Source organism: Anoplopoma fimbria, chromosome 17 (assembly GCF_027596085.1).
Source record: "Anoplopoma fimbria isolate UVic2021 breed Golden Eagle Sablefish chromosome 17, Afim_UVic_2022, whole genome shotgun sequence".
NCBI lineage: Eukaryota > Metazoa > Chordata > Actinopteri > Perciformes > Anoplopomatidae > Anoplopoma > Anoplopoma fimbria.
Window position 1 is genome coordinate 7,560,089 of NC_072465.1, and position 27,207 is coordinate 7,587,295.

The 27,207-nt window shown below is 44.5% G+C and overlaps 1 protein-coding gene across 4 annotated transcripts in view; it reads right to left on the reverse strand.

Moving 5' to 3' along the window:
• foxp1b (forkhead box P1b) overlaps positions 1-27,207 on the reverse strand; it is a 149,544-nt gene that overhangs the window by 56,819 nt on the left and 65,518 nt on the right. For all 4 annotated transcript variants that reach the window (XM_054617894.1, XM_054617896.1, XM_054617895.1 and 1 more), the window contains one exon: positions 23,840-24,009. In XM_054617894.1, coding sequence (XP_054473869.1) covers positions 23,840-23,998 — 159 coding nt within the window. In that variant the 5' untranslated portion in view covers positions 23,999-24,009. The remainder of the gene's footprint in view (positions 1-23,839; positions 24,010-27,207) is intronic.

The following is a 27,207-nucleotide window of genomic DNA, read 5'->3' on the forward strand; positions in this document are numbered from 1 at the left end:
CTCCCTTTAATCTCATTTTATGCGACTTTACTGACCCACGCTACCAAGTCTAACTTATAAAAGAAAAGGGATCCGAGAGGGAGTGTGACGGACAGGCAGCGCTCGTGTCACATTTTTTTAAATGACAGACAAATAGAAAGGGGCTTGTGATGAAAGGTCCAGAGAAAACAGAGATGATGCAGGGTGAAAGTGGAGGGAGGGAATGGCTCCATCGGGAGACGGAGAGGGTGAGAAGCGGGCCGCCGTTGTTTGTTCAGGCCCGTCAACAGAGAGACCTCTTCAGTTCTATAAACGTCCGGCTCCTCTTGCCACAGCTGGGGGAAGACCTTGAACGTGAAATGGTTTCGAGCAGATTGCTCCTAATTGCTAGAAGATGTGCAGGCAGGTGTAACCGGATCCCTGCGGCCACTCGGAGAGAGGGAGACGGAACGAGATGTGCATCTTTTTGTATGCGTGTGTGTATGTGTGTGATTCGGCGTATTTACTCAGCGGCGACGTTCATTTGGCCAGGCATTGTTAGTCAGGAGAGAGTGGCTCAGAGACAGCCAGCAACAACACGACTAATAGGTTAGCTCTTAATGTAGTCCGGCTCTGAAGACACACCGGGGCCCTCTGGTCTCGCTCCGTAGCCTCTGCAGGGGGTGGAGGGGTGGGGGGGGGGGGGGGCTTCGACACACCGCTGCGGCCTAAATGTCAAGGTTATCTGCTTGACTTTCTCACTGATCGCACGTCTCAACTCACCTGACATTTATCACTCGTGCTGTTTCCTTTTTCAAAGACAAGGCCCCTCTGCTCCTCAGCGGTAAACCGAGCCACGGAGCCTGGTTCTGCCCTCACCAGCTACTGAACGCAAGTTGCTAACGCGTTAAGCTAATGTTAACAAAAGTGATCTGTTAATTTCATAAATATAATGGCCGATTGTAATTGTGAAATCAGAAAAGCTTGTTCTATATTCACAACATGATGGCTAGCAGATACGCTGTTTGACGGGTTCGGACTATGCAAACATATAGTAATAGAATTCACTTGGAATACGCGTCATTTTAATTGAAATGCATATCTTTTCTTTTTGTTGTGGGGGGGCGATTTTTAAACATGGGAGCGGATAAGCAGTGCGGATCATGTCTATTTGTATTAATTGCATTTTTCTTTTTTTAACCCCCTTTCTCTTCTCCTCAGTAATACAGACGTTTATCTGCAATGCAAAGCAGGGAAAGTCTGCTTTCCCAGTAAGTATGTAATTAATGCCATTTCCAAAAAGCCACTCCACATGGAAAACAGGGCCCCCGACGCTCAAACCTCGCGCATTACAGGGCCCTCGCAACAACACTCTCCAGTCTGTGTTTAGATTCCCAAACTAATTCATGTAGAATACATAAATAAATCAATGTTTTATACCCACTCCGAACCATTAGATTTCCCTTCCTTCACTGCACTTTTCAACTAATCTATTAATATTTATGACAACACTAAACATTTCAAATATCCACGTTTAAACAATAAGGCAGTGCGTGCACTTACATAAGACCAAATCGGACTTCAATGAAAAGCCTGTTTTGTTTGTCCGACACACTTCCCCCCGTGTAACCCCCCCCTCGCCCCTCTCTCTCTCCCTCCCCCCATAACAGGTAATGCGGTGCCCTGACAAATGATTAGAAAAACAAGACGAAAAGCAAAGTTATTAACTGCGAGCGGAGATAGAAGAGAGGGGGCCGTGAAGCAGGACTGATGATGGAGGGAGTGGAGTGAAAAGAGGGAGAGGGGAGGGAGGGGGCACAGACAGATGGAGGGAGAGTGTGAAACAGAGAAGAGAGAGGTAAAAGGGAGATGGAGAAAGAGAGGGAAAGATGGGGGGGGGTAAAAAAAAGGAGAATGTAGCAGAGGGGAGGAGGAGGTTGCAGGAGGTGCAGAGGGGAGGGTAAACAGTGCCCCGACCAGGCGGTTCGGGCGTTTGGCGCCTGGTACAGAGGGGGTCATCCTCTCCCCCCCCCCGCCACCCCCGCCACCCCCTCCTCCAACCCGGCGAGGTCAGCTCAGCTATGCCGGCCTGACAGCTTCCGTTTGCTGTGTGCTCGCCGTTTGTTTGGATTCCCCGGCCTTGCTTAGCCAGCAGCTTAACAACAGATGGCTAAAGAAGGCCTCCATTCAGAGCGGCCCCGGATCAGAGGACCGCGACAAGGAGAGCACACAGGCTGCAGACAAAACACACAAGACGCAACACGAGTGTGCGCATGCAAATTGACATGGATCGTCAGAGTTGCACATGCTGCAAATACGGCTGCCGCAAACAGCTATTTCATGAGACCACAAAGAAAAAAGAAAAAAGGAAAGCAAAACACACACGTTGACAAGACAACAGCAAGTGAGCAAACACACACACACACACACACACACACACACATGCAGCGTGTTGTCTGATCTTACCAAACAACTTCCCCGGGATGATTAAATAACCGAGCAGATCAGAGTGAAGAGCGTTTCCGTCCCCCCACCATTATTAAAAGGAATACTGTGTTTATTACAGCTTTAGTGCGGTGTAAACTCATAAACACCCTCCCAGAGTACAAGAGGAGCTGTCAACTAAATATTGTTCCTCTCGTGAGTCGCTCTTCCGCCTCAATTACGCCTTTCAACTTCACGGGCTCAGTATGATAAAGTGGCAGTAAAAAATCATTCACATTAATACACCATTGTGCATCTGCTGCTAAAGGTAATTAAAGAAGTAAATGACTCATAAGAATAGACATATTAGCCGCAAAATGAAAGGCAACTGGGCCGCCTCATGAAAATATGTACCATTAAGATACTGCATTTTCATATTGGGGTAATCAGCTCCACTAGCCTGATGCTGATTTAATCCACTCCAGTGGAAAGTCTATCAGCGCACAGCCGCGTGTCACAGTCTACCCGCCAAGAGCCGGGTGTTTTCGACTTTAGCATCGCCTGTGAATGGCTCTACTAAAAAGGAGGGAGGTCACACGCGGGCAAATCAGTCGGAGGAGCAGTTGGTGCTTCGGTGTCATTTAGAGGCAGATGGAGATGGAGAGAGAGAGGGGGGGGAGAGGGAGAGAAAAGAAAAGTATGGGAGTGAGAGGAGGATAAAATGAGCTAAAAAGAGAAGATGGGAGAAAAAACAAAAGGATCTGGGAACGATGCAGCGGGCAGATCTCAGCAGCCCGTCTCACCCTGACCTTAGCTTTTTTGTTCTGAGCATATGATGCCTCAGGATGCCCACCACTGAATACAGCGATCATATCCGTCAAGTTGATAAAGTGGGAGCGAGAGAGCAGAGGTGTACCAACTGTGCCGGGCGCTTAGGCGGACCGTTAGAAAAACACGCGCTACCCCCTTTTCCCCGATTGCCTCTGTGTTGGAAGCGTTGCATCACTTTGTAGCAAAGAGGGGGGTGGGGTGTTGTGCTTGGGAAAACGGGCGCTTCCAAAAGCCCAGCGTGAGACCGAGAATACTGTGAGCGGATTTTATCATGCGCGAATGATATTGTTTAGAATGGGAAGCTGGATCCGTTCTGGTCTCATAGACGAGAGGACTCAACATTATTGATACACCCGGGACGGACGGTAAACCCCCCCTAAATCTACCAATTTAGTTGTGGTGAATATAGATGAACGCGGTGGAGACACGGCTATAGAATAGCGCCAGTGGAAGACGAAGGAGATGGGAGCAGTCGGTAAGTTCAGCCTTGGTCATGGAGCGTCACGCTGCTCGAGGCCTGAACTGATGGCCCGCGTTGTCAGCTGACCACTCTTCAGCCTCGGTGCCACGGGGCGCGTTGATTAACTCGGTGTGTGGATGCAAAAGTAACTCATCTGGATGAATAATCCCGCTAATCAGCACAGCAAACAACAAGCGTGACACTGCCCTAAGCTAATTTTGACCATTCCCTTGAAGACGGATTAGAAATGACATCCGCCCCCAAAGAGCGGGCGAGTATCTTCTCAAAGTATCCTGTTTCATCAAGACACTAAAATCTAAACAGATTTTTTGCTTTATGTACCTTCCATAAAACAAACGCACCGTAGCCTTTATGGTATGGCTATTGTGTGGTTTTCCACTGTACATCTTTTCCCAGTGATGCTCACTGGCGTGAACTGTCCTGACCTGAGACCTAACTCAACATGAGCTGCTGGGGGGAGAATACCCAGTCTGTGTGTGTGTGTGTGTGTCTGGAGCGAGAGTTCCTCGGAAGGAGAGGATTTTCTATAAATCACCAGGCCAGTCCAATTGGCTATGGATTGAGTTGCAGCGGGGAGAGACAGCTCCCTGGGAATAGCAGTGTCTCTGTTGAAGTCATTCCAAGATGGGTAATATGATCCTATGCCGCCAGGAATAAAGAAAGGGAAGAGAATAGGAGGAAAAAAAAAAAAATCTGATCTGCTCCGGCCATAAAGAGGAGTAATCTTCAGCAGGGTCAGACACATCACCCGTCACACCGGACTGTAATGTATTATAGTCTCACAGGAAGGTGATGTGACACATGGTGGGCCTCCATTTTTCTTTTGGGTGGTTCAAGAACTGCTTTTTTTTCCTGTTCAAGGATTATTATTTTTTTATTTCATTGACATAGTAGGAAGATGTGGAAGGTCTGCAACTTCTGGTGCCAAGGAAGATGAAGACCATCACTATATATGGTAACCTGTGCTGCATTTCCAATTCATGGTATGGCACTGCTCTGCTCTACTCAACGTGCCTATCTTTGGTTTACCATTAGCAAAAGAAGTAGTAGTACTTGGTACTACCAGTACCACTAGAGATAAAAATCTAAGGCTATCAGAAGTACTTGTAGCCACATATCCACAGTTCACAATTGTGTTTATGGACTAACAACTCGTGAAATAAGTCCTTTTGGGTGTAAGCACTTTTTTCCAAACCACCTCAGGCTTAATTAACATGCGGAGTGCAGTGCGGAGGCGGAATTGGCCGCCCTCAATCTGCCTGAGCCACCTTCAGCTTTAGGCGCTGAGACCTGCAGGCTGCAGGCTTCAATAAATGTCGCAGGAGAAGATGATCACAACTCAAATTAAGTTATGCGCTAAGCTTGAAGGGCTTACATAAACATGTGATGGAAATATTAAGCGCCGACAAACCGGGAAGAAAAAACTATGGCTAACAAAAAAATAAATAAAATAAAAGGCCCTGATGCAACTTGAAAACCATTTGAATTAGTGCAATTGTGTGAATAATTTGTCCAGATGTTGAATCTTCATTGATGACTGAACATTGCATATATACAATAAATCTTTTTATCTTTTTTTTTCCAGAGAGAGGCACTTAGCAGCAGTTGGTGTGAATAAGAGGTAAAAAGTAAAATGCAGGTGGCAGAAGTAGCCCAAACAACAAGCTCTGCAGGAACCAAGGGCATGTGGGCTATAGAGCTGCTGGGGCGGTGGGTGGGGTGGGTGTGTGGAGGGGGAGGGAGGGGAATGACAGACTGCTGTTCAACTCCATTAGCTGCTATGTGAGAGGGGTGCATCTAGCAGCACACGACCTGTGAAGAATCTTAGATCTCACTCTATCTTGGAATGGGGATTGCCGCATTAATTCTGGGAAACTGTAATCTCTCAAGCAAATCAAATTACTCTCATTAAGCGCAAGAAGAAAACTGCCTCTGTAATAAGTATGTATAAAAAGTATTTATTACCAATAATCACCCCCTTTAATATGAGCCGGCTTACAACGGCTTTTTATTTTTTGCTGATTAAGTTTAAAAAACGGGGGAAACAAGGAAGGGCACAGGCTCACGGACGCGCGGACGTGGCTTTTTCGCGCACACACACAAGCAAACACACACACACACACGCGCGCTTGCGAGCACACACACTAATACACACCTCATGGAGTTTATGAGAGTGGTTGATACAGTGATTAAAGGGGAGGGTAGAGGGACACAGTGCTTGAGGGCCTTGGAGAGGACGTGCCTCGCCTAGTCATAAAAACACACCTCTGTCTTTAAGCCAGCACCAGAATGGCTCTCGGTGGGGTTCACTCGGAGGTGAGCCGCTGAAAGGATTTACATGCAAAGCAGCACATGTCATCGCCCAGACAGCGCGCCTGCACACGTAGCGTTGCACTGCGACTTGGCATGCGCCCACTGACCGCCACATATTTGCAGCGGCGTGTGAGGTCGACGGCCCGACCCAGCGGTGGCGGCCGCTCTCTGAACAACGCCGTTTCTGAAATACACACAGCTGCTGCAGACTTTTTTTTTTTTTTTTTACTTAATTTGCATAATTTGTGTACCTACAAGCCTAACTACTCCACCAAACAGCCAACAGTATGTTAATGTTATGCATTATGGGATTTTTTTTTAAACGGTAAATAAAACTAAATAGCATTGTGGGTTTGATGACTCTGGTGGGAGGTGAAGTCTTTGCTCTTCTTCCAGGATATGACATCATTCCACAGCGCGCGGGCTGCCAACTATAATTGCCCTGCTGGTAAATGGAAGAGACGCAGATGTCCTCCAACCCTGTTTCTACTATTTGATTCTTTATTCGCATAACTAATTAATTACATCTAAAAAGAAGAAACACATCAAAATGGGTGATAAAAAACGATTTGCCTCTGCAAAATCAATTAGGACTGAGGGTCAGTGGGTCATTCATTTGCTGGTTCGGCATAATTACCTGTTTTTCTCCCCCCTCATTTACTTCTTTGTTCATCTGGGACACGGATGTCCCCGCAAACCAGAAGAACGCGTTTTTTTCTTTTTTTTTGTGATTATTCAAATTAAACATCGATTCCTGAGAGAAAACCTCCACAGACTACAATGCCGCCAAAGCTAATGTGCTCCAAAAAACAAACTCCCCCTGAAGCAAAACGAGCGGATTCTATTAGATGTCAGCCTACATACTGTATGTTTCTATTTGACTCGCCCAATCAGGTAGGAAATAAATAAATGGAAAAAAAAAGATTCAGGATCAAATTAGAAATCACAGTTTGATCTTGTGGAATATGAATTATGATGACACTGTAGCTCCATATGATACGATCGTTGGCAAGAGGACAGGTTGCAGCAGCACTGTTGCCCCGTGGCTACAAATCTCTGCCTGTGCTCCTCTGACTGTCTATCAAAGAGGCCTGTCTGTCCTGTCTGCTGCTCAAAGTGGGTGGAGAGGAGAGGAGGATCATGTCTGACTGCAGACATTCCTGTAAAGACATTAATACACTGCATCACTCCTATATAAAGTAAAAAGGTGCTGGTCTTTTAACAGGGCTGATGCATTTATCATGTTCAACACATAAAAGCAGACTCGGTTAGTCGGCCTGCAGAATATCACATTAGCACTTTGTAAACATCCACCCGTGGAGATAATTATTTTAATTGCCAGACTCTTGTGAGGCTTTTCTTCTCCCTCTTAAACATCTGGTTAAAATATGGTTAAAAATGCAGGCTTCCTGGCTCCCGCTCAGGTGGTTAAAATTGACTGAACACATACTGTACACGTATAAATAGAGTGGAGGGTAACTTTCATTCCCCCCCCCTCTAGTTTCCTTTTTTTTAACCACACTCTGTGGTGAGTCAGCAGAAAAAAGGCAGGAGCCACAGCGCACCTGCCAGGAAGTGATCCTTTTCTCTCCAGCCAGAGAGGCTGCTGGGATACGCCGGGACATGCAGCTGTAGCGTTTAGCTCATTGCCCCTACAGGCAGGGCATGCAGAGGTAGAGAGGCACACACACGGCACTTTTCTCATTGTGACTTGTAAAGAAAGCAAAGACCTGGAATCACACGCGGACCTGATCCTAAGCACATGTCTGAGGGCAAAACGTTAGATTTAAGAAACTTAAAGTAAAACTTAACCCAGATAATGACCATTTATATATTAATACCCGTGTTACCTTGAATTCTTCACGAAAATGTATTTTTTCTCGCACACAACTTGTGCAGTATAATCCAAGTCTCAACTCGGACTTGCATGAATCAATATGTTTATGTGGAAGTGTTATAAATTGTATGTTTTTTGTAAATAAGCATGTGTTTGGGAAGTACTGAGAATACGACTTGGATTAAACTGTAGGAGCTATCTGTAAAAAGTTGTTTGGATAAAGTGTTGCGGTTGTTAATGTGGCCCCCATTTACTTCAATTCAACAAGACTTTTCTCTGTTTTTATCCGTGCCAAGAGGATCATGCGGATAGGTCTAATGCGTGATAGTGCACCTGTGTGTCTGTCCACAGCTAATCTCGCATTCGGCTGCAGCAATCTGCGTTGTATTTTGGGTGCCCAGTTAGAACTGCATGCTCAAGGACCACTCGTGTTTTGCTGTGACTCAGACTTTCTCAAAACACCTTTTATTGCCTGTTTTTATACTGTCATCGACTGCCCGCTAACTCCTCACTCACTGCTCTTAACTGGCCCCCGCTGCATTGAGGCTCACTTTTATTGTTTTGGATGGTGTGTTAGGCTAACCGCTAACAGCTAACAAAACTGCCAGTACACAAACTGTGCTGTGCCTCAACGCATCTGTCGGGCAGAGGATTTTGTTTTTAGTAAGATTGTATGAAGTGTAATAGACAAGGACTTTGAGCCAATTGCCTGCATACATAGCAGTTTATTTTGGAGTTTGAATGAAGTGTGTTTTACGAAGCCTTACAGCCCATCGGTGTCTAGACAGGGGGTTGTTTTCATTCAATCACACAAAAAAATCAGTGGTCGTTGCGGACAGATCTGCACTTTTTCAAGTTCACCTTTCTAGAGTCCCCATTCATCAAGAAAAACTAAGAATTCACGGTTACACTGGGTGAGTAATTGGGTCGTTTTGTGGGTGGGGTATTCATTTGACTCGAAGATAAACCCTTTCAGAAACATATGCTCCCATTAAAAACCATCTTGTTTGGTTGCATGTGTTCTTGGTTGTGTAGTGAGCCAGACAGTCGAGGAGAGGCCTAAGGAGGAGAACAGAGCACAGGCGACTGTGATAATTGACCAAGATGCTGCTACCACTGGGTCCCCGTCCCCCTCACCCCCAAATCCCAGCGGCTCCCGTTTTCAATTTAACACAGGAGTTGACCAGATTTCAGTCGTTGCAGGGCTAAGGCACATCTTTGACACTTTTACATTAGAAGCACAGCGTACTTCTCTTTCTCCCGCTGTATGGCGAGAGGTAATGTGAGAGGGGTGTCCATTTCCTGTCCCTCCTTCCCCAGCCGCCCTCTACTCCCCCACCCCAAATCAACCACAAATAACTCGCAGCCTCCTGCGCCTATCTTGATTTCACTCCAGAAGATAAGGACACCATTTATTGTTTTCATTGAGCTTGAGTGCAAAGACAGAGAGCCCCGAAATTACTCTCAGATCGAGATAAATACACCACAAATCGCTAATTCAATCCGTCTTCGATGCCGCTGCTGTTTTAAAGAGGGGTGGGGATATCAATAAGATCGCACTGTGAAACCGGAGTCTGGCGGTGCGATACCGGCAAGAGACTTCATCAAATTGAGAAGAAAAATCCAACTGTAACTTGAGTCAGAATTCCCTTTGGAGAGGCAGAGAGCCCGTACAATATGGCTGGGTGTTAATGGCCTTTTATTTGCCTCCTTCAGAGCCGTGACAGAAACGGATTCACAAGCGAATGGACTAAATGTTTATCACAATTTGGGCTCTTGGACGACTTACACGACACAAAGGACGGTTAAAAATGAATTGGCGAGATTGCAAGAGCGGAGTGCAGCGCTGCCCTTGGTAGAGCCGGTGTGGTGGTTGCAGGGGGGTGGGGATGAGGAGTATTTACTGATGTGGTTATATTGTCCTGTGACAGGCAGGACCACTCAATCAGCCAGCGGAGGCCGGGCTCAGGCAAGCGTTGCGCGCACGGTCCCCCGTACTTTCTGGGGAGGAGGCGTCAGCCGAGCCAAATCTGATCAGCAAATGCAGTTCCCCTGTGCCACAGCTATCTGAGATGAAGATGATATTATGTGGAAGCGAGCAAAGTGATAGAGACAGCACGGGGAGAAGCAGGGGAACGACAGAGAGAGAGAGAGAGAGAGAGAGGAAGGTGGATGCTCCTCTACAGCTCGGCTTCTTAAAGGCAAAGTGCCTCGCTCCTGGAAGGTAAAGGAGACGGCACGCTGGTATGTTTTAATAAGAACCACGTGCCTCACAACGCTCCCTTTACCAGATCAAAGAGCCGAGCATTTGTATGCTGGAGACAGTCTCACATTAATTATCAAAAACTTGAATTAAAAAATAAAAACTTTGTCCGTCCGGTGGAGTTACATTCCAATTAAAAAACACAATCCAGGCAGAGACCAACTGACAACTCTAATGATTCCTTTTAAAAAATTACTGGCATGTATATGTTATTAAAAGGTTACGAGAAATTTGCATCGAGCGAGGAGGAAAAATAAATATAGTGTTGAGTGTGCAGATAAGAGCTCAGTAATTAGGAGTGGTGGAAAACATTTGAAGAATAAACCTGGACTAGTTTGCTTCTTTCCCTGTTGCCCTAAAGATATTTTACATTATTCAATCCAAAATACCATCTTTCTGATTCTAACTTCTCTCTTTTTTTTTTGGTTGCATGTTAATGTTTAATAAGAGCCCTTGGCTATCTATGGGCACAATTATTAGATATCCGCAGAGAGAAATTGAAAAATTAATCACACTCTCAATTTTGTACTTCTCTGATCCATTGGAAATGGCTCTAAGAGCTGTGGCTTCTCCCCCTGTCACCGTCTAAACACAATCAAGCCGCTGCCAGAGAAGGGTTGCTGGTGTAACAAAGACAATTGCATCAATACGGCAATTAACTGATAATTCGTACGTTGGCACGTTGTCCCACTGCATCACAACACTGATAAATAAGCCTGTTGTGAGTGGTGATGATAGCAGAGATCTCCCTGGCCTGACAGGAATAAAATGTTTTACACCAAGTGATGTGGACGTTGTGCCAAAAGGTGCAGACAGTTGGGAAATATCTCTATTTTGGCCCTGAGCACATGCTGTTAGGCGACACATTCACACTGCTACCACGCTCCCTGAATTGCATATAGCGTCCTAATAGGATGCATATTCACTGACAACAGTTGCAAATGCTAAATTGTTCAGACCAGGTGCAGTTTCCCATCCATACAACTCAATTATCCATGCGTGGGCCCTGTAGGTTCTCAATAATCCTTGTTTTGGGCCCTCGCCATTACTGTATGCAATCTATGCTAATACAATGTACCGGGTATAAAATATGCTAATGCGCAGACAAAACGGCATTAAGTTTATGGTTGACAGGGGGGATGTATTCCACACTATCAAGTTTCCTAAGTGGCAATTTTAGCTTTTGAAAGGCACGTATGCAATAAGGTATTATGCAGAGTGATGACTAAAATTTCAGAACTGCTTAAATACTGCTGCGTGTATCTGATGTGCCGTACTTTCACTAAAGCCGTTTTACCAAGTGATCATCATTCTCATGCATGTATGTGGATCAAAAATATTTACAGTACAAGTAGACTTATTTTTTGGTATAAATTCTGCTCTACAAAAGCACTGCCACAGGACACGTTAATCAAAATAACAATTAATAATTATTATTTACTGATAAGACAAAAGTAAACTTAATGCATGATTGCAGCTGTAACCTTTATACATGTAAGGATTTATTCATGCTCGGGAGAGGTGACAAAGATTACATTCATCTTCAGCAGTGTTAACTTAGTAGTGGATATGAATGATGAATTGACAAAAGCATGGATAAATTAATCAAAATTTGGTAATCTAACTAAACCCTTATATTTATTAGTAGGGCTTTATGGAAACACTGTGTAGGATATTGAGAGGGGACACCTATTAACTGTTACACCCACAAATGGCATGCCAAGCAGTTGGCCCGTTTCGAACAAACTGAGTTTCCAACCATATCAAGCGCTAATACTGCAGCATAATGTAAGCTAATTCAGCCAAATCAACTTGTAGAGTAAAAAAATATGGATAAATGTCACTGTCACTAAAATAGAAGTAAACTAGATTTGAGCTTCATCTATATTGATTCAGAGCACCTGCGGGTCATCTGAAGCACTGAATGAATGTACTTTACTTGATTTTGGGCGGTGTGCAGAACCAACACACATCCAAGTCAAATTCAGTCATGACATCAAAATCTGTTGACTGTGTCTTGGCCTAAAACCCAGTTCACCTAAACTGGTTGATAAATTATTATCTGTATCCCGGTTTTATGAGCGTCCTTCTGAGAGACATTACTTGTATTTTGTGTGTCTGAAAACAAGACGAGTGATGGATCTTGCGTGCTCTCCATCTGCCTGCCAGTGCACTCCTGTAGGACTTACTCAATTTCCTCTACCACGCTTCAAACCCGACCCCCCGCACAACCCCACCCACCCACCCACCCACACACACACACACACACACACACACACCAAAGACGTGCACACACAGAGAGCCCGCGGACAGAATGGCCTCCTCCCTAAACAACTCTTTCTTTAACATCTGCCCAGAAGCGGCACTGCAGCCTTTTGTCCACTCGCCGTCTCCTTAGGCATGTCATCCAGCTCTAATCAAGCAAAAAATGGTCATAAATATTTCTTTCTGCTAGATTTCACATTCACATTTCACGCAGGGACATGATATTTCCCCCCCTCCCCCACTACCTCCAGGGAGTACCTAATGCAAAAAAACAGTTACTTATATTCAAGGCTCATGTTCCTTCAGTCAAATGCAGGACATATTCCCCCCGCTTGCAGGGGAGGGGGGGGGGCAAGGGAAATAAAAAGGAGGGGGAAGAGGAGGGGGGGGGGGTGGGGGGGGACGGGACATAAAGGACTGTCTTATTTTCTGTGCCATTTACTGGCTAGTACTTTCACAGCCATCCCATTACATCATGTCAAAGATTGTAAACAAGCAAATAACAACAGCGCATCAGAGACCACAGCGAGGGAGCGGCACACACTGTCCTGCTCTAGAGGTCTCTCTGTCTCTCTCTCTCTCTATGCCGCCTACTGAGGAGGAAGAAAACATTTGTTTTTTTTACTGTCCATTTAAATAATATATATCTTTTCTTTTTTTTTAGTAGGAGAAAAAAGGTTGCACGAGGATTTATATGAACCATTGTCTCTGGCCCCGGCTAAGTATTTATGGCACATGCCATTCACGGGATGCGGAGGTGCCATCACCGTTATTTATGACGAGACATCCCATCACGGCATATCATTCTCTAAATGGTATACAGCTATTCGCCAGTGAACGCCGACCTGTGCCATTTTTCTCTCAAATAGAGGCCATGTCACTGCTGAGCGTGCAGGGGGGGTTGTTATTAATCACTGATACATACTTTGATGGGTGAACACATGTCAAACGATCAAATTCACTCTAAGAGACCGGTACATGGTGTGGCTGTCCGCGCATATTTACTTCAGTGAAGGCTCATTTGATCACCGGCACCGGCCATTTGTCATATTCCACCCTGTAAACTAAAAAACAGAGCTGTCAATTTGTTTTCCCCCCCTGTATCACAGAAAAGGGACATACACTGTACACTAGTGCTGTTATGATAACGGAAATGTCATTACTTTTACATTGGTTGTATTCTACATCGAATAATAATGTTATTAGTATTTGATTGTCAACTCGAGTCCTAAAGCGACAATGCCAACGGGTCAAATTTATGCTGAGGCTTTCCAATACAGTCAAGCCTTGAAAATGGTGGCAATGATATCACAATGGAACAGGTTTTATAATATGTGGCATACAAAAACACTGTTTATCATTTATAACATATCAAAATATATGTGTAACCTTAGAAGACAAACACTATCAATAATTGGCTTGTACTATACAAATTCTCCATTGAATAATCCAAAAATCTATTTAAAGGTCCTATATTGTAGAAAATAAGAATTGTCTTCTTTGAAAATAAAGCATTTTAACTGTAGGTGCTAAAAACAAAAAAGAAACTGTGAAAGTATCAAAATGCTCAATCCATAGAGAAATGCACACTGACAGTATTCAGACGCTGTGCCTTTAAACGAGCCGTCCAGACTTTGGTAAGGTTGTGGTGTCACAACTATTAGTCACCGGTATAAGTGTCACAAAACTCTGTGTAGTTGACACACACACACACACACACAGCGAGTAGCTCGACTTCAGTGTCGCTGTGAAGACGGCGACAGCGCAGATGTGGAGCGACCGGAGGACTCTGACCAATCAGGGCAGACTCAGCTTTTTTGGGAGGGGGGGGCTTGAAGAGACAGGCGCAGAAACTGAGCGTTTCAGACAGAGGGTTAATACAGGTTGATTTGGAGAGACGGAGAGTATGAAAAAATAATGTTTTAAATAGTAAAGGCTGTATATGACTATTTCGATCTACAATTACTATCTATTACATTTTCATCCAGCATTGTTTTTGTGATAGCATTGTGCCGATGTATTTAGTTTATGACTCCTATATACAAGTATACTATTAAGCTCTTTGTTTTACCAGGCTTGATTTTATTTTGCTGAACTAACTTCAGTGAAAAAAAATGTTAAAGGTGAGGTAAAATACAAAATAAATTTTAAAAAAATCTTAAGCCACCTCATCAGAGTTTCATCAGTCAGCTCACCTGTTTAAATCTACTCCATAAGCCAGAGTCCTCTTGGAGCTGAGGCAAGAGTGGGGGTTAGGGGGTGGGTGGGTGGGGGTGGGGGTGCACAGGTGCACAGTTGTCTCAGGATGCTCCGGGGAGCAGTTTGTGCAGCCTGCGTGCTAACAAACGGCAGCAGGTGGGAAACGGGCTTTTGCTACCATCACATCACCTAGCTCCGCACGGAACCTCAGCATCCCCCCTCGACCCCAACCCACTACCACCTCTACGCCCACCCCCTCTGTCACCCAGCCTGGCCCCGGGGCCTGCAGGCTGACACCAAGAACCAACTCGGATGTCTATTACCCGCATTGTGTCAAGAGATTATGAATAAGATATAAAAGCCGAGGCTGGCTACAGGATTTTTACATTAGCCTGGCTGCGTATGTGATGCCCCTCTATGAATACATGTATACAAGCGAGTGCAAGTGCACGTGCACACGCGTTGACCTAAACATTCCTGATAGCGCCGCACACGTGCACGCGCACATCAACACTTTGCATGCACGTACACAAAGTTCCAAAAGATGCCTTAATCTGCAACAAGGATTAGGGTTTATTGAAACAAATAAGTGTTTTAAGAGTGAGACAGTCCCGGGTTTCAATTTCAATAGCTCATTTAACCCTTATCTGCCCAACTCCTTGGGGTCCATTCTATGTTAATTGGATCTACATTGCACTAGCATTGGGGGTGTTAACAAGCACAGCCTATGAATATTAATTACCCTGAAGTTTTCTGCACAGGAAAGACTTCACTGATACATATTAATTCTGTGAAGTTTTTTAAAGTAGTGCTCTCATTAAAAATGAATAGGCCATGCGCTTGAATGTTTTCCCAGGAGGAATTTTGCATCCTTAAGTCTATCCCTAATAAATTGGGTCAGATTGGCTATCTCTAAAGAATAGCTTCTCCACAAAACGGCGTTATTATTCAACGAAGTGTAAACATTCCAATCGCGTGAAGGAAGGTTCTTTTTTTTTGTTTTGTTGGAACAGTGTTTTGACAATGGCTATTAAAGCCAGTCATGTCTGAGCGTGTACTTTCCCAACCACAGTCTCCTGAGGCCCTGTTAAAACGGTTACTTATTTACAACACTAAACACACAAGTTGTTCAGCTAAACAGCGCAAAATTACTCCCTGTGTGTGAGGGTTTGTGTGTATTGGTATGTGTGTGTGTGTGTTTTGATGTGGTGCATTCAGAGGCAGTTGTTGGCACTACTTTAAATAAAACATTGAGGATGCATTAGTCGTCCTGCTAGGCGAGGCCTCTCTCTAAGCCATTTAATACTGAACTGACGCGGGCGTGTTTCCCTGTCTGCCTCCAGCCCAGCTGCCTCAGACACCTGCTCAAAGTTTAGAGTTGCCCACTTCAGCACAAACATGCAGCCATCAAAGACCATCCGGGCGCCACACAATGAGAGCCACTCCACTCTTCCCTAATGATACCCGCATGCACTTGCATCATTTACGTGGGAGGGCGTTTTTCTGTATACATGCACACGGCGTTGAGAGGTTTCCTCATGCACACATTCTCCACGGGGACATGCTAGGTCAAGCCTTCGTCAATAAAGGGGAATTATGGCCGATATGATATGGTCAATATAGCCAAAACTGTTGTCCCTATCCTTTTTTTTCATGATTGATAGAGATAATTATCACAATATGGATTCTTTAAAATAATAATACTCAATTTAGAGTTTTAAGAGTATTCAACTTATGACAGACTCCTAAAGAAACCAGAGGGTTGTCTAGGGTTGATTACACATGTACGACACTTCTTATTGGTCATCTCACTGCTGCGCGCTACTCTTGAGCATGTGCGCCAGACTTTCATCTGAACTGGACTAAAATGAAGAAACTAATGGATTATCTGCACAGTATTTGACAATTTAAAATAATTGAATAACAGTAAAAAAGGTTTAATAATGACAAACACTAGAAGGCAGCAAAATTTTCAAAATGTTATTGGACAGAATTGATCAAATTTTGATAATAAAATGAGTCAGTTTCTGGCAGTTATGAGGCACAAAAATAATTGATCCAGACACAACAGTAGCGACAGAGAAGGCCTTACGGCGAAGTCTACAAGTGTTTGTGTAGTGTGGTTGCAGGTAGAGGAAAGCTCTTAAAAATAAATAAATAAATGTATCATTGTTATCCTGAACGATTGTATCGTGGAAACTTTTCGAGATTGTTTTGTTTTATTGCCCAGCCCTAATAGGAATCTGATGATACGTTTGCTGCGCTCAGCAACCGTCTGATTATCCTAAAACCTCAGTTTACACACAACTGGTCAGCAATCAGATTTTGCCCCATCCACCCACCATGTTTCTGAAGCAGCATTGGGACGTTTCCAATTGTTTTTTTCTAAGCTAATATGTCGCTTAAGGAATCTGCTTGGTGATGTGTTGCTGGTGCATTCTGGGGTTTATTTGTTTAGCTGGAGCATTTGGGTTGATGGCGCAGTGAGGGGACTGTAGACTGTGTACACAGGTTTTTTCATCACTGTGTGCTTATGTTTGAACTTTTTTACAAACAGCCTATTGTTTAGCTGTCCATCTTTGTGATGCAAATATGCACTAAAACCTGATGAACACTCAGCCAAATTAGAAATGCATCTCTTGCCTACTAAATCTGAAAAGGCATCATTGTGTATAAAAGCTGGCCTTCTGTCCACGCTGAGCCACGAATAATTTACACAAAATCTGAGCTTTTGACAAAAGCTCCTCAGAGGGGATGAATCTAAACTTTTTCTGTCCTCTAACTCTCACTGCGATTGCTCATTTTGAAAGACAATACAGCCAATCACGTGATAAATGGTATTTACCTGCTGTGTATTAAATGTGGTCTAGATTGACATCTCAGTTTAGCGGCGCAGGAATTACTGTAAGTAGGTAGCAGTTATGGGCCATGATTAAACATTTGTTCAGTTGTCTGACAACAGGAACAGAAAACGTTGGCAATGAAATGAAAGGAGCTGTGTGTTTAGTTGCATTCAAGCACAATACTGTGTAAGATATGATGGAGAGCTGGAGAGTTGAACAACCAGGTTACGCTGGACCCTCTTCTTTCTATCATTGTTCTGTTTGCAATACAAAAACAAAGAGAGAGAAAGATATTTGGGTATTTTCTCATGGTTTTGGTGTTTCGGAGAGCACTGAACTCTGTACTAACAACACATTTATGGCTTTTTCCACATATATTTGCCATGTAAACCATTGTCTTAATTCCTTAATTAGATATAGGAGACAGGTTTATTTGCTTTTATAATGTTTGAGAATTGAGGTTCATTTTTATATGTGTAATTAGTTCGTTCTTCATAATTAATTAGGATTGCGTAATCCTAAAAGAATATATCAGAATTATTTTACTTCAAATGAGATGAAGCTGTGAAATTATTGGTCTGTCAGCTCAGCTATTGGAAGTAAGTGGAATGATTTGACCGATTCTTCAGAACGAAGAGCCAATCAAACACAACCAGTTTAGTGTACGTTGTGTTATTTAAAGGCGATTATACTCACAAAAGTATTAGTAAAGAGTACTACTGCATATGTAAAAAAAGAAAAGAAGAGTTGTATGAAACCTTTTGTGGCTCCAGAGAGACTCACTGGAGTCAGTGTCCATTGGGGCTGAAAACTACAAGTTTCAAAATTAAAGAATAGCTAGCAGCTACTAGCATAACACACCCAAAACTCTGACTCAACTGTCTGCAGTTGCAACAGGTTTTCACAAGGAAGAGGAATGCATAGAATAAACAAATCTGACAATGTTATAGGGGTGCAATGCTAAATCTGTGGCAATGTTTAGACCTAATGATGAAAGAGAACTTGAGTTCCTTTAATACCGGGTGGTTGCTATCATGTTACTGTAGAAAGTAAAACAATCACATTACTCAAATGCTTGTTAACACGCTCTCTGTTTCCTTTCTTTGGTGCTGGAAAGAGATGGAAACTAAGACGTGAGGTGAACTCCTGCGATCCCCCTCCTGCTGCCCACATAAGCAAGGGTGTGTAAACAGGATGTCGACCCGAGCAACAGTCAACTATTTTAAAACTATGGCTTTGGCACACATGCGACCTGCGCTTCATCTTTTCCCCGTTGGAGAGCGGCAGCTGGAGGTAGACTCAACAAAACGGATGAGTTCATGGGCTGGCTGTCTTGGACGGCATCCACAAGACAAAAGGAGAGGTGCTGGGTGGTTTACCTCCCAAAACCTTGCTAACAAAACCACGGTGACAAAAGGATTTAAAGTGTTGTACCTAGACTAAACAGATTTTTTTCTCTGATAAAAAAAAATAAAAAAAATGCATGGGGCTGTGTTTAAAAAGCAATATGATTCAAGAGGAGCTTAAGCCGCAGTGAAAACAGTCATGATAGTTTCAGTGACACAGGCTTTCTTTTTTTTTCTCCCTTTAATAATTATTTCCCCTTTTTTTCCCCCGACATAGCAGTGTTCAATTTTCACCTCCATCTGTGTGATTATTAATCAGATCACACATCAATTGCCAGAACCAGCAAAGAAATTCAGCCTGTAATAAAACTGTCATGTGCTGTGGTATAAAGACAGATGTTGCCAGTTGTGTGATAACATAATTAAACTGTTCAGTGAGGGATTCCATAAAATTATTCAAATTGGACGAGCACTATCATTTTACCAATAAAGCAATTTAGGGCAATATGCAGTGTCATAACACTGATGTTATCCTCGCCGCCAGATTTTCCAATAAGTTGGAGCCGCTGCTCGGCCTCCTGCGACAAAATGAACAGTATACATGAAGATACCTGAGATGGAGGAGCGTGCGGAGACGGGGAGACCCGCGGGGACTCGGACGCTTCCGGTGCTAGACGCCGCCCCGCGGACGCACAGCTGCACAACCTTTATGTGAGCGTGGGTTAAGACGCCGTGGCTCAGACCGATAAGATAATGAGCCGCTGCAGCTATTGGTCAAAAAGCACCCAGAGCAAAGACGGAGTTATTACATGTATCAAATATTCAGCGCTGTGCAGGTATAGGATTCTGAAGTGGAGCAGACACAGAGGTACTGGCAGGAATTCAATTCAAAGAGTGTGGTGATAAGGCGGTGTTCTTCTTGTTAAACGCCATATTTCAATCTGGGCGTAGCACTCTCTGGCCCTCAGCTTTGCGTCAGTGTGCATGCGATTAAATGAGATCTGACGCAGCAAATGCCCCCCTCCCCATCTGACCCTTAGCTCCTAATGTGGAACTGGACGCCATGAACAAGCGGGCCCTGCTGCGCCTTTGGGCCTCCTTCCTCTCTGTCCGAGCCATGTATATGTTTATATGTGTACTGCACATCTGTGTGTGTCTCTGGGTGTGCACCTGTCCGAGTGCTGATCATCGAGCACCTCCCCCTCCACGACGGTGGCGAAGACTTGCATTTCCACCTTCTCCAGCCTCCACCAGGGACCGTGTAAGCCCTGCATTATGCAAACAGGAAACCTGCGCCCCGCTCAGCTCTTTTCTGAGGCCACCGTTCTGCGTGTCACTCTCTCCTCTCTGCACACGCAAACGCGACGGACACCTCGACCACGCGGGTAGAGAGGAGGAAGAGAAGAGACAGAAAGAGAAAAAAAAAGAAAAAACATAATTGGCTGGCCTTATCTTGCGATATGTACCAAAGATTTAAAAAAAGGCGCTTGTTTGACAAAGCAAGACTTTATGGATGTGTGTGCAATAAAAGAAAAGCAATTATTCATCACCCTGTTTTGTTTCGTATTCTTTTGAGATACTGTTGGGTTGATCTGTACAGCATCGCTGAGAGGAAGAGGCCAGTTGGTGTTTTTTTAGAAATCTCTCCAGCTTGATTAAAAGGGCTCTTCTAAAAGACAGGATATTAATATTTTATGCGCGGTTGTATCAGTTGAACCAAATTTCAAGTGAAGGAATCTATTGCACGGTTAAACTTGCAAAGTGTTATGAATGCTTTGCTAAAATGGACTAAATATACCACAGGAGGAACGCGTATAGGGAAGTTGCTGAAGACAGCAGCTCCGAAGCGAACGCAGAGTCCCCAGCAGCATCGTTGTTGTCACTGTGTGTTTGTTTCGACTGCCACGGCAACACAGCTTCCTGTTGCAAAATCATTTAAATCACAAAACAGGTTATTGCACACTCCTCTTTCATGCTGTTGTTTTTGTTGTGTTTGCTCTCCTGCAGTATCTTCACTTCCTCATGAGAATAACGTTAAAAAACCACAACTTCTGCGAGGCAAACAAAGAAACACAGAGAGAATAAACACACACGGGTTCTGGGGGCCCAAAAAAAACACACATATGTTATGAAAAAAATATGCTGTATTCATGTATCTAAAAAAAGGAGATCCTCATATATTATACACAAGCAGCTGCAGACAACTGAGCGCAGCCTGGAACAAAGCTACAGGACGCACAACAAACGTTAATAAGCAACAAACCGGTTACGACACAACCGATATCACTTGGAGTTCCTCAAATAAGTGAAATCTGAAATCTGTTTCCACAGCAGAGGAAGAAAAAAGGAAGAGAGACAGTGCCTTCTTTTCATCCTCACTTCTTTGCAAACAATATTTGACTTACTAATAGAGATGCTTAAATCAAGCTTATGGTCCACTTCCCCCTAAATCTGACTAGTCTACAAGATGAATTCCCCTGTCAGGATCAAGATGATCAAACAGATTACAATTATTTCAGCCCCCATCTTTATTAATGAGGACTGTCTTTCATAGTTATGTTCCCTAATAAGAATAAATGATATGCCACTGCCAGGTTTGTTGTTCCACGCTCACTCAGGGGACTCTCGCACATTTTGCGCTTTGAGTCGGGGGAAGATTTTTAGATTGATTTCTGCATCACCTAAGGGGGGGGGCGGTAATAGCATCTTGGATGTTTTGGAGAACAAAGAATGCAGCAAAGAAAAGGAAAAAAAACACGTCGGTGTGTCAGTTAGAAGCGTATTGGCGCGAGCGGCAAATAAGAAACTTAAAAGACAAACTGTGAAATGCCACAGAAGTAAAAAAAAAAAAAAAAAAAAAAAAAAAAAAAAAAAAAAAGTTATCAAGTAATTGAGCGGAGATCGTAATGCCCCGGGGACAATTAACATGGTTCATGGTGCATGAGTGAAAATCCTGGGTTATTCTAATGGGAGAATAAAAAAAAAAAGACTGCCTGCCTTTTCCCAGTAACACTACCCCCCCTGGTAAGTAGCCTATCAAAGCCCAGAGAGCTGAGAGTGAGACATCTCGTCCTCCGTCCTCCATCCCGTGCGCCATTTATCACACGCAACAATTAATACGCCTCCCCCCCTTTCTGTTTTAGCTCTGACCGCCACAGAAATTAACCGCCGGATTTGTTCAAAAGGCATGAAGCCAAAATAGCGCTTGCTATTTACCGCGGCAGAGAGCAGAGGGCAGAAAATGCGACTGTATTGGGGAAGGAGAGAGAGAGAGAGAGAGCTGGCTGTCTTTCCTTTTTCCTTTAAATGCCAGGGCAGGTCCCGCAGAGTAATAGCTCTTTCTGGATGACTAGCAAACAGGGGCCATGCTTGGACGACTGGCTGGAGTCTAGCGGGGGGGAAGGCTTTATTTCCACCCCTCTTTGGTGTCAAGTGCACATCCATGACACTCTTCTCTCTTCCCCCTTCTCTCTCTCTCTCTCTATCTCTCTCTCTCTCTACCCCCCTGTGTCAATTCATCAAAAGTTGTAACCCCCTGTTGTCCTCGCGGAGAGAATCAGAATGTGCCCCCGGCTGAAGAATGAAGGGAAAAGTCAACAGGAATTAAGTTTCAGCGCAACTGTTTACTCAACTGTGGCCTGCAGTTATTGAAATCTTATCCATGGTTTTGTGTGACTACTGCCGTAATGAATCCAGTATGGCTGTGATTTTCTCACTGACGACATGCTCATTTTGAGCTGGAAAGAGAGAAAAAATGGGTGGAAGGTGGGGTCTGGTAATGCCCTGAAGAACTAAACCACTGAGGGTGAGGAGCACGCAGACAAACGCTTTCTAAGCACTGATCGGCTTCTTCCCCGCTTAATACCCTGAAAAAGTGTGATTAACGGAGGCGCGGACCACGTACCTCTAAGATGACGGCATCATTGGCCTGCGTTGCATGTTTGCCCCTCGTACATCTCTCTGCTCCACAGTTAAATAAAGGCCGGGTAAAGAGGGGAAATAATTAAAACATATGACTAATCACAATGTAAAAGTAATCACGTATGAGGTCATGTTACTTACTATTCAATGGATACTCTTGAAAATTAATGATTTTTTCTTATGATAAAACGTACTGCATGTGCACGAGTGATAATCGCTGCGTTGACCCGCGTATTACATCGAGTGAGATGTCACAATGCTCAGCTGTTTGTGAGAAATGTTGCATACTTTGGAATGAGATATGAATGAACCGGCTGGTTATCATCAGTTCCGACAACAGAGCTGTGTGTCCCGGCGTCACAATATCCCATCATCCCCGATTGTCACCACGATTCTGCTGAAAGATGATAGATGATAATGGCGAATTATCGCTCGCCTCTATATGTTACGGCTCCACGCTGCAGCATTTGTTGTCCCTCCCTGTGCAAATGCTGATGGATGTGCTGTGACAGCAGACGGCGGCGCACAGCCTGTGCATCATCGCCAAACGGCTCCTGACAACGGCCCCGGCCCGTCCTGTCGGATAGACCGAGATAGCACGAGACACGCTGATCTTTTCAATGTTGTTTCCTTAAACGCGCTGTCGAGCGCCACACATAACGCTGACACCGACAGAAAGAGCTTGTCTGTTTGCCTCACGTCTAAGGTGGCGGAAAAGAAATTTGGGCCTCGAAAAGGCCAAGTGCGGCATTAGCTGTGAGTGCGAGGTGTGTTTACAGCGAGCCGGGGGACAACGCTGTCATCCTATTGGATGTCGCCGCTTCCTGACTGTCTTAAAAATCCCGCGGCACCTACGTACTTAAAATGTGTCAGAACGCCGCGATAAATATTTCACCAGAATGCAGATGCTGCATGCTACGATAAACACGTTCCAAACACCAAACACAATCACACAGAGAGGGAGAGTGAGCACTTCCCCTTCTTTAAATATTCAAAAAGGGCCTCAATATACATAAATAATAATAATAATGTGTTTATGTACTAGATGTACTTTGAGGTGGTATTAAATATTAAGTGGCACTTTAAGATGGGGGAAGAGGCCTGCTGTTGACGTGGCTTAATAAAGCAGAGACAGGTGCTAAAGGTCGGATGGCCTACCTGGTGCTGCTGGAACTGCAGGAGGTCAGCGGCGGTCACCTCCACTGCTGCCGTGGCGCTCTTGGGTCGCCCCTCCCTGGACCCGCCCTCCGAGCCCGCTCCTCCATTCTGAGTGGCTGGTCCGTTGCTCGTCGCCTCCGTCCCAGATTCTTGCATCATGGCTTAAAAACCTGGGACCAGAAAAAAAGCAGGGACAGGGAGACACAGCTGTTAAAACACGCGGGGCGATGAGGTCGCGTTTCAACCCTGGGCCTAAACTATAAACATCTGTCATATCCTTCCCACACGATTTCACTTTTATTGCAGGTTTCCCCCGTTGGTCTGTGAGCTTTCCCCGTGTCTTTGTTTGTTTGCTTGTGGCAGACGCAGCAAGGAGAGACGCACATGCACACGCTCTCGCAGACCGCTTCCCCGCAGAATAATGAACTGCTCCTTTGTTTTAGGCCTGTTTTTTCCCCCGGCGCAGATCCTTTTCCAGATGACAAGTCCACATCGGGCCAGAGAGGAGAGGGAGCGGGACTCTAAGGTTTTGTTTGCGTTCTCCATTATGGGGGTGCATGCAGAGGGGGTGCTGCGGTGGGGGGGTCCGGTGCGCATCGGGAAGAGGAACCCAACCTGCGCTGAGTGAGAGCAGAGGAGCCCAAGAAAACACTGAGCCTCCAAAACAAAACACTTTCTATGGAAATGGATATATTTACTCGCATGGCTCCCAGAAGAACCACGGCAGAATGGCTTTTTAATGGGAAACAGGGCGACTGTGTGAGGCCCCGCCAAAGGATCTCCATGAGAAACCTCCGATCCGGGCCGAGCGAAAACAGTCAAATCCTTCAGGGGCGCTCAATTAACACCAAAATACTGAATACAAATAAACCCCTTTGAGTTGGTGGGAAAAAATGTTGTCTTTCGTAACTTAATGTAACTCTAAAGGATAACATACAAATACAGGCAGTCTACTAGTTTTATGTATTAATGAATGCTTTCTGCTTTACGTTAAACTATGACCGCAGTAATCTGTGTTAAATGTGAATTCAAGGCTATTTTCTCACATTTTACAACCTCTGTTCTGCTTTGGGATACACAAAAGCCAGACAGACATGAAAAAAATCCCCCCTCTGTCTCTCTTGGGACGAATGCCACTGACGCTGGTGCATTTTTTTTTTTGTTTTGTGCCCATATTCCTCAAATCAGTGGAATGATTTACAGCTATTGTGCGTTGGACGCAGGCCTCGGCGTCTAGCCTCCCAATTCCAGGGGCGGGTTAATGAAGCTGACCAAGTCGGGCAGAAGCGAATTAACTTGGCTGATTAATTATTTATATGAAGCAGAATAAATGCCTTTAAAACACTGGGCCTCATCATGAAAGAAGGTGAAAATGGAACCAAATGCAGATTTATGGTGTTGCATTTAAGGCGTGTAATGGGAGGGGCCAGCGCCGGTTAATGTGCGCTCAACTACCCGGGCACAGAGTCTCCCAGAGGTCCAGATCTAAACAAGATGCAGACACACACACACACACACACACACACATATACACACATACCAGACGCCGTGGGGACACACACTCAGGCTGACAGGTAGGAAATTGAGGTTGACAACTTGTCACAGAAGAATATTTACAGAGCATAGGTGAGATAATAATCTAGACATGGCATTATTCAAAAAAAAATAAACAGCATTGTAATCATAGTTCTGGGACAGTACAGCTCAGTATTATCAGGTAGCTCAAACAGTACCAGAGCAAAAACCTGAACCCAAAGTTCACTCTGGTTTTACATCTCCTCCCCTTTAGAAGCCCGCCTCTCAAGAAGCGTATCCGACTGAGTCATCCGACACTGCGGCCTGTGTCGGTTCAGTTGTGTGTCACGACGCCCCCGCATTCAGGGGCCTGTCGGAGCAGCTTTGGGCCCCGGCACTACAGGCCTCTCTCGCTCTCTCTCCCTCCAGACAGATGTTGACCCGGCTCACCCTTCCAGTCTGGCACGGCCCTCCCCTCCATAATGGGATTTTCTAAACAAGGAGTGAGGGAGAGGGATACTGTGGGATGGGGAGGCAGCCAGCCACAGACTCCATCTACAGGCCTCTGCTCGCACCGGCCCCCCCCCTTCCGAGACACCAATTAGAAACACTCGTTCTCGGGGGTGAAATTAAATGCCATTAGAAATAAACCATGGGCTGACGTTATACACACCGCTACTTATTTTTCTAATAAAATGTTTTTTTGTTTTTTCTCCACATGCAGAAAAACAAAAAAAAAGTCCCTGCTTTTTTTTTTTTTTTTTCCCCAAAGCTACATTAAGGGAAGGGGGGGGGGGGGTAAACGGCTATTACACATGCACTGTCATTCCATGCAGAATTTTCATAATTATAACGGAACGGCGTAAAATTTCCAAATGCATGGCATCTCCGAAAGTAATCAGGAGAATGAGCCGCGGGGCTATTTTAATGTATGCAAAAACTAGTGACCCACAATAAAGGAGGGAAAAAGGCCACAATGAATGCAAAGTAATGCGCGCATGCTTGGAACCGGCACTGATGAGGGGATGGCTAAAATTAACACCCAATTAATTTTCGAATTGACAAACAAATGAAACCCATAAATCTACTTTCTCATTAATTTGACCACGGAATAATTCAAAGCTGCAATATCGTGAGTGGGGAAAAAAATTGGAGAGGAAAAAAAAAAGAAAATGGAAAATGGGCATTATCCATCATAAATATCAAGAAGATAGGAAAGCTCCTTATTAGAGAGTTGCGCTGATAACAGTGTTAATCTGCGAGGCACCGAGGCGGGGGACACGCTGTCATCAGCTGGGGGCCCGGGCGACTCGGCCACGTGACTGGGCCCCGAGTATGTTTATCTATCTATTTATTTTTACTTTGCTCAGGGGGATCGCCTCGTCTGCGATGACTCAAAAAAGCTCCAAGGGTTTTCCATCCATTCCATTTATACAAATTCTGACGTAATTATGGGTCAAGAGTCCTGCTAAAATGGGAGGGGGGGTAGTTACCGTGGTTACAAGCATATGCATTCGTGCTCTGAAAAGCAAACTTTTCGACACAAAACAATACAACAAAAACAGCGCTAAAAGCCAAATAATGGAATTTCCAGGGTGAAAAGAAAGGCAAAAAAAGTTTAATGCAACAAAATGTCTCTGATGTTGGTTATTAGATGCCTTTCTGTTCTTTTTTTTTAGGGGGGTTGCTTGTAAAACAAAACAAGTGTTTGAAACAAACACTGGATAAAACAAACAAAAAAAGAAGGTCAGAGTTTCTGTTTGTTTACAGTCTGTTTTGTTTTCCCCGCCTCAAATATGGAGAGTACAGTACAAACAAGAGTCACATGTGTCTCCCACCTGACCAGACAGGTT